At 45.4% G+C, this 8,510-nt stretch overlaps 1 protein-coding gene across 3 annotated transcripts in view; it reads left to right on the plus strand.

Moving 5' to 3' along the window:
* The window catches only part of MICAL3 (microtubule associated monooxygenase, calponin and LIM domain containing 3), a 173,064-nt gene extending 166,299 nt beyond the window's left edge, over nucleotides 1–6,765 (plus strand). For all 3 annotated transcript variants that reach the window (XM_040061041.2, XM_040061040.2, XM_040061039.2), the window contains 3 exons: nucleotides 728–827; nucleotides 1,762–1,835; nucleotides 1,920–6,765. In XM_040061041.2, coding sequence (XP_039916975.1) covers nucleotides 728–827; nucleotides 1,762–1,835; nucleotides 1,920–2,104 — 359 coding nt within the window. In that variant the 3' untranslated portion in view covers nucleotides 2,105–6,765. The remainder of the gene's footprint in view (nucleotides 1–727; nucleotides 828–1,761; nucleotides 1,836–1,919) is intronic.
* The last annotated feature ends 1,745 nt before the right edge of the window (nucleotides 6,766–8,510 follow it).

Below are 8,510 nucleotides of genomic sequence, written 5' to 3' on the forward strand. Positions count from 1 at the left end.
TATTGAATAAGTTTAGGAATTCGTTCTAAAATAAAAGAACCAGCTAAGAGTTCTGCACTAGGTGGTCAAGGTCCAAAGTTTCTTAATTCTTCTTTCATATATTAGCAAGCGTGTCTGGGGGTTCCTTTTCTTTTTAGTGCTGGCATGCATTACAGTAGAATTAGTTTTTGTGTTCACTGTGCAGGGGGATCTTCAAAATTGATAGATATGTGTGGCTAGGAGGAGCAGTCAGAAAAGATTTACTTAACTGTTGAAAAAAGAAGAGACAAGATGTTACTTTTGGCTAGCAAAAGAAAAACTTGAGGACATGCAATTGAAGAAAATGAAGGTAAAACACACGGACTGGCAATTGAATCCTTTTCTGATGAGCGTATGTTTAAGTAGCTGGCATGAGCATCTATAAAATTCTTCTTATGAAGGGAAAAGTTAAATACTCATAGAAATTGGGGCTTTCTGCAGTAAGAGTGAGGAAGGGACAAATAATCACAAGAATATCAGAAACAACAACAACAAAAAAGTAGGCTCCAAAGAGAAGAGAATCCTTTTGGAGGTGACTTCTGCTCCACTGAGTGCTGTAGGCAAACTGAATGGACCCGGCTTGGGAGTGCTCTGGCAGCATCTTGCTCGGCTTTCTTTGCACATTTTGCCCCATCGTTGTTTTTGCAGTTTGGGCTTGTAAGGATTGCAGGGCATTACCTGAAAATTTACCAGGTTTCTTTGTTGGCAGGCATGGGTAAAAAGGATGACCCCAAGCTGATGCAGGAATGGTTCAAGCTGGTGCAGGAGAAGAATGCCTTGGTTCGCTACGAGTCTGAACTGATGATCTTGTGAGTGAACATGGGAAAAATGGGGATTTTGTCGCAAATAGTAGTGGAAGATCTGTCAGTATTGTCTTCCCTGTAAGGCCAGGAGGTCAGCAGCCTCTTAGGCTGAGATAGGAATCCAAGGACATTTTAAAGGAGTGGTAGAAGGAGGAGTAATAGCGGTAAGGGATGAAAGTTCCAATTATTTGTGCACATGCAGAAGTACAGGTACGTGAGCCCTTCTCATGCTGTTCTTGTATAAAACACATCCTGTTTATGCAAGTGTTTTCGAGCTATGCAGAAAGAATGTGAGACTCCTTCTGGTTTTGGTAAAGTTGTCCTCTAAGCATAGCCAAAAGCATTTATTCAGTCACTTTGCCGTGTGGCTCTCTTTTCTGCCTGTAGTGGGACCCCAGTGCCACTCATGTGGGCTCAGATGGTAAAGCTGTTTTCCTGTTAATGAAATTGGGGTTTTTTTCTGTTCCTGTTGTGCAAATTCACCGAAATTCATTTTGGAGTGTGTCAGCTCCCCTCAGCAATGTGGAAGCTGATGGCCTTAGTGGCAGAGAAGTCCCAAGGTGTTGTTTGCAATGGCCTGACATGTCCTTAAGTAATAAGTAGTTTGTTAATAAGTAACTTTGCTTTTAGAGTGGGAAGTAGCAGGGGATACGTGGAAGCATTGCAGATTTATTTGCTCTTTGACCCTGCTCTGTATTTAGTTTGCACTTTTGGCATTGCACTTGGTAGCTGAAGGCAAAGCACCTGAAATGCTAAAAGCGCAATGAAATCTTTTAAAAGCAGTTATGTATCCTAAGTTATTTAGGAGTTGTTCCAAACGAGATTGGTAAAATGCACAGCAGATATCTAGAGAGGGAGCAGAAACTGAGAATGACTATGAAGCAGTGTATGCAGTATTTTAATACACCTGGAACTTGGATTTCTGCTCTTTTCCTTTCAGTGCTCGGGAGCTAGAACTGGAAGACAGGCAGAGTCGACTGCAGCAGGAGCTCCGTGAGAGGATGGCGGTGGAAGGTGAGAGCAGAAGGGAATATTTCATGGATTGTGTGTGTGTATTTCTAGCCTTGCGTGTGCTGACAGTTCTTGATATCTCTGTAGATCATCTGAAGACAGATGAGGAGCTCTCGGAGGAGAAGAGGATCCTGAACGAAATGCTTGAAGTAGTGGAGCAGAGAGATTCCCTCGTGGCTCTCCTTGAGGAGCAGCGGCTTCGAGAAAAAGAGGAAGACAAGGACCTGGAGGCAGTCATGCTTTCCAAAGGTTTTAGCTTGAACTGGTCCTGAGCTTAATACATTTACCTCTGCTGGTCTGTGTTGTCCAGTTGGCCTACCCTGAGTTTGCCAGAGTTACATGGAGAGGAGGATGTTGAAGGGGAAACCTCTGAAGGGTCCAACAGCATGCAGGGATTTGGTTTGAAGCACTCAGAAGCCTTTTGATAAGTGTGTTGATTCCAGAAGCTTAAGTTTTACATGTCTGCAAGCCAAGTTGAAGAAAGGAATTGAGACTGTGGAGTCTCCTTGAGGTCCTGTACGATGGACCATATTCTGTGTGTGTGGTAGGAGGGAGGGGGGAATAATCCATGTGTGGGGAAGGAGGTTAAGGGAATGAGTACCCTTAACTACACTGGATTGAAGGCAGTCCATTCCTTTCCCGTTTTTACTACACCAGTTCTAATAAAAGGGGGGGAAGTGGCAATCCTTCCTGAAAAACCACAGCAGCCTGTAGCAGTGGAGTCAGCTGTCCGAGAGAGCTCCAGAAGCAACACCTTCTTTGCTTTAGTCTTCCTCCCCACCAAAGAAACCTGCAGTTGATCCTTATGCATGGATATGAAGAAATACAACAGTGAAGATACTGCTGTGTGTGATGGAACTCTCTGCCTCGTGGTTTTTGGAGAGAAGTGGGCATCAGTGGACTCTTTCCCTACCTTAGCCTCCTAAATCTTCTTGTAAGGAACAAGGGGAGCAGAAGAGAGAGGGAAGATGCCCATCTGCTTTGCTACACACTGGAGAGACAGCTACTGCTGGCCTTAGTCTTCATGGCCACAGCTCAGAGGCTGGTGGGCTTCCTTGTTCTGTTTTTATTGTGACTGTTTTGACACTGGAAAATACTGCTGTGGGACAGTGGTAAGTGTGTGCTGGGGCAGGGGTGTTCCCAGGCAGCATTCCCTGGTTATGAGGCCCCAAAAAGGGAGAAGCCCTTAAGTGACTGAACCACCATTAAGACTTTTCAGTGTTTTTGGTTTTTTTTTTTCTCTGTATTTTGTTTTTGCACATTGGAAACGAAGCTTAAGACCTGCCTGGGCCCTCAGTCACTTTGACCCTTTTATGTCAATTAACTTATTTTTTTAATACTTGAAAGAAGATTCATTTTTGTATCTTTTAGGAAAAAAAATGGACGAGTGATGGGTGTGTGTGCCTGCTGCATCCTACAACTTCCACTTCAAAATTACTGGACGTTGTTACCTGTGGCTATTTATTGGTGTTCTTATTAATAATTTGATTGTTACACATATTTGATTGTGGAGGGAGTGTTTTAACTCTGTTAGAGAAAGACACTACTGCGGATCGGTCCCTGCTTCGCAGCAAGGGCAGCCTTTATGTACCCATGGATGCATCCTGCCCTAGGAGTTTTCCTCTATGAAAAAATCCTGTGCGCTCATGGAGTTTAAGAATCTATTTGTGTTCTTAGCATCCTTTTCTTCCACATCCCAGATTCTCTCTTTTGGACTAACAAACCTATATTTATTTAAGTTTTACAATTTTATAACAACAAAGCCAAACCTGTGAGGTAGAAATATCCCACGTGTCTCTTTCTCCCTGAGAGAGGGGATCCTCACAGTCCTGACACAGTTTCAAGGGATTTCCACGAAAACAAAAATAGCACATTTCCTGCTGCATCTATTGGAAGAAGCTCCTTTTGGCCCAGTTAGTGAATATGCTGCTTCTCAGCCAGGAGGGTCCTGACCGTAACCACCCGATAACGGATGAGCAGATACGCACTGAGCAGCTCAGCACCATTCCCTGTGGGACACACTCCCTGGGCGAACCGTGTCCTTCACCTATCCCGCAGAGCTGAAACAGCGCCGTGCCCTGGGGATGCGTCCCACCCTTCACACCATGTGCCCACAGGGTTTCCCTCCTTGGGATGCTGACCGTGTCCTTTTCCTGTTAAAGAAGTACCAAGGCTGCTTTGTGACATCTCGGAGAACGCGTCCCACTCCCAAGCACATTCGTACGGCGCGCTGACTCTTCCAGCTTGAATTGACACTGCCGGTGCGAGGCACCCCAGCAGGGCCGAACACCCTTCAGGCTTTTGCCAGAAGCTTGCACGGTTCCTTGCTGTTGGCTCTCTGCCTCCTTCAGAGGGGTCTGTAAGCCAAGGTCTATGGTTTCAACTCACCTCTAACTTGGGAGAATGGGTAGGAGTGTCCATGGGGACTCTGAGCAGCGCTGGTTGCTAACTGTGGAAGCACGTGTTTTCCACCCAGGGTGTTCTCCCTTTATTCCAACTAGTGTTTAATTCTAGGGCATTGCAAATTAAGTCCAGATACTCGTGAAAGCAAGCAGACAGACAGGCAGCTGCAGTGCTACTTCATAACTGTGTGTTTAGCAAGTGGCACCTGCCATACCAGCATCCCGGAGTGTTGGCTTTACCAACAGGATGTCCAACAAACAGAATTCCCTCCCATTTGCTGGTGCAGGGCCTGCTGCCCCAGTCAAACTGGCAGTGGTGGTTTACAGTCTGCATTTGAGGGGCCAGCGGAAGCTGGAGTGCAGGAAGAGGGAAGAAAGATAGAAAGTTTACTGTAAATTGTCTTGTGCAGAGAATTGACCCCGGTCCATTTTATAGTGCGCTGGGTATATGGACCACGTCTAACTTGTAACAAAAGGTCCTTGAATGTGAGCTGTAGAACAGAAAAAAGTCTTGAAGAAGAAATACCAGATGGTTTCTTTTCCCTTTCATGCTGGGGGACGTTGGCCAGATCTTTGCAGTGCTGAAGAGTGAGATCACTTGAGGGTGTAATACCTTACTGCACAGAAAACCCAGATATTCTAACCCTAAACTCTTTGGGTTGTGCTGAAGGCCTCCACCAGCGAGAATGAAAACACAGAGCTAACATCGCACACACAAATTGATTAAAAATACACAAAAGGGAATGTTAAAAGGCCTTTTTATATCAAAATGGTTGTAAGAGGCACAACTTGTTATTTGCTGTTCAGTTGCACTTTAAGAATATAACTTGCATATCAGATAGTGGGTTTTTTTACTCTCGGAATATTTTTAATTCAAATTTTGTATTTTTAAAGCTGAAGAAGGCTCTTGCGAGCACAAGATTCCGTATTTGTATCGGAACCCCAGGATGTTCTAGCTCTTTGCGCTGCCCGCGCCGGCAGCAGTGACTCAGCTGCATGTGTTCAATGACGTGTGTCCATTTCACATGTCAGGAGGGCCAAGAGACCCCTCAGCTCCCCAGAGGTGGGCACACAAGGGTGGCTGTCCCCAGGTGACATGGTCCTCACTCAGGGCTGGCCGCCTTGTCCCAGCAGCAGGAGGGAAGAGAGCCGAGCTTGGAACCTGAGCTGCGTTCCTTTTGAAATGGGCACGCTGAGGATGGGGCAAGCACTTCAGCCCCCGACGGGGAAGGGAAGGGAACACCAGCTCCTGGAAGGAAACACCCAGGAGGCGAATGGAGAGGGGGAGTGAGGACTGCCAGAACAACTAATCTGCCTTTTTTTTTTTTTTTTTTTTTTTAAACTGTTCTGTTCCTTTTTAACCATATTCTCATTAAAAGTCACAACTGGCTGTAAAATTCTGAGCTTCAGAGAACTAATGTGTGGGGAGGTGACAAAGACATTTCAGCTCCAACTTTCAGGCGTATTCCTTCTTTCAGTTAACCAATACCCCCGGTCTCACTAGGGCACGTTACGAACTGCGTTGCTGAACATATTCTAGAGCAAACCGCAAGTTTTAAAAGTCTGTCTTTCTCTCTCCGTTTCTGCATTTTCTGTAAATATTTGTTTGTATGTAAAGGCACCAGTGGAACCTTGGGCTACCCCCACGGTCAAGAATCTGAGTTTTGTGCAATGCCTAGGCCTCTGTTAGAACACGGTGCTTGCGTAGAGCTAGTCACCACATTTTGTGTGCACTCTGGTGGGTTTTAATATTTTTATACATCCTAATCCTGAACATTATGAAGTATTCTAAGTGGTCTAGACAGCATGATCTAGAGCAGCCAGCAGTTCCCTTTCGTGAGCAGCTTGTTTGGTTAACATTCTTCTAAAATGAGTTTTCCATTAAGTGTTTACACCACACACCAGTGGATGGAGAAGAGGGTGTTGCGTTGTAAAATCTCCCGTGTGCAAACGGAAAAGCTGCAATGGGAATTTCAGTTGTCACTGTCTGCAAGGAAGAGAGCTCTAAAGCATACTAAAAACCAGCCTGTATATATAGTTCACAGAGAAAGAGATCGCTGGCTGTTGACCTTTGCAAAGTAACAGAGACGAGCAGCTTTCCAAGAGCTCCTGCTTTTGGATTGTTCAAGGACTGCTTGGCAGGCACTAGGCAGGGTAGCAGGCAGAGGAGGATGCCACTGAAAGCAGGTGTGAAGGGGAGGATGCCATGTTCTGATGGCATTGCAGTCGTTTAAGTACTCTGTACCTGTGGGTGCGTGTGTGTGTGCAGTCTAACCCAGGCAAAGGGAGTTGCTTTGGCATCTGCCCTTTTGTAAGAGCGTGAACTCTGATATTCAGATTGTTCAAGGCGTTTACGGTTGGCGTGTATGGAGCGTTAACAGAAAAGCGAATACCCTACCTGTACAAAACCAACTCTGTTCCAGCCTGTTTTCTTCTATTTGGTTGTGTTTTATCGTTTGTTTTTTTTTATGCACACTTGCTTCATTGGTGTTGAGATTTTAGCACCTCAGATGGCCAACTGAACTAAAAAAAAAAAAAAAAAAATAAAGTCATTAATTATTTTTTCTTTTTTGTTGGTGGCGCTATCGTTTCTTTCCTCTGTTGTCACTTACTTGGTTGATGATTGGTGAGGAGCTGATCTAGAGGTAAATCTATGTGTTGAAGGGCTTGGCTTCAATTTCTCTTTTGCTGGCTCACTCTCAGCCACTCTGAATTATCTGATGCAAAGAAATCAATGATACACCCCCAATACATGTATATATTCTACATTGTTTCTTCAGATTCTCAGTGAACTTACTGTAAATAGCCAAGAAGGGATGAAGGTAATATAAATTGGTTTGTAGAAACTAGCATTTCATTTTTGTAGCTTAAGCTCACTTCCTCAGCCTGCAGTAGTAGCCTGCACGTCTGATGCTGGTGTAGCAACATTCAGTAAAATGAGGGGGGAATTGCATTAATGTCTTTATGATGCCTGGTTTTTTTTGGTTTTTTTTTTTTTTTTTTTTAAGAAGTAGAAGTTTCTTACAGGATGTTTGGGGGGAATTCCCAGCCAGGGAAGTCCCAAACGAATGTGTTTTGTTTTCTTGCCCACTCAACCAAAAACAAAGGACGAACCCCGGTGTTCCTATGGTGGTGTGATGAATGGAAGCCTATCACTGCAGCAGGAGGGATGACAGGCCTGGGATTTCCCCTTCCCTGGAGGCTGGGTTAGCAGGCTGTGTTGCAGGTGGCAGGAATGACAGCACTGTGCAGCTCAGTAGGGCAGCAGCTCATTGAGTAAGCTTCAAACCTTACAGTTCTTCCTGTTCTCGTGGTCTCTCGCTCCCAAATACTAGTGGGGATAAAAATAGCACTGGGAGAAAGCTGAGGTTACCCAGGGATGGGGGATTTCTCTGCTGTGGCCGGTCCACAAGGGTTTCTCACTTGATGCCAGAAGAAAAATGAATGTCTGGAAAATGGCTGCTGGACTCTGGGACACAGAAGGTTGGCTCACATCCATAGCGTAGGAGACCGGTCTGGCAACACTTCATCGTGGCTTTGTAAATTACACTGCAAATTTGTTAGTCCTTAATCCCAATTAGGAACAAAGACATTCTGCTGTTTTATAAACCGTGGATGAAACAATGGGTCTAGAAAGAACTTTATCTGTTGCTAGCTTGGGCAAAACCTACGCTGTCCCTCCAAGCTGAGTGCTCCTGCACAGATTAGCTACACGTGCCTAAGAAATTGCACCTGAAAAAGACCCTCTGACAAGTAAACCCCATCCCAGGAGCCCAGCCTGGTGGCAGCTGCTGCTTTCCTTTTCCCTTGGTAATGAGAGTAGCCTTCAGAAGCCCTTTCCAGAGGTGGCATTCCATGGTTCCCCTTGGCACAGAGCCACAGCCCCACCCTGGCTCTTTGCCTGGCACTGGGAGGTGAGGAACAGGGAACAGCACGGGAGTTACCGAGGTGGGAGGGTGAATGTTCCCTTGGCTCTCGGGAGCGCAAGAGGGAAGGAAGGTTGTCCGTGGGTTCATTAAGAAGAGTGCAGAGCCTCTTTCTGGCAGCAGCAGATATATTTTATCTTGTACAGCCCTCCTGGCTGAACTCGGCTTGGCTAAAGACAATGAATGTAACTTGTCAGGAAAAATAACTAAGGGAAAGTCATGCCTATGACCCCCCTGCCGTTCTGGCTTCCCTCATGTTTCATAGGGTTTTTTTGAAAAGTCCTCACCGTCGCTGCTGTTACATTAGTAATTGCATTTTTAAGCCCCCCACGTTATAGAATGCAAACCTA

The sequence above is a fragment of the Hirundo rustica genome, chromosome 4 (genome assembly GCF_015227805.2).
Source record: "Hirundo rustica isolate bHirRus1 chromosome 4, bHirRus1.pri.v3, whole genome shotgun sequence".
NCBI lineage: Eukaryota > Metazoa > Chordata > Aves > Passeriformes > Hirundinidae > Hirundo > Hirundo rustica.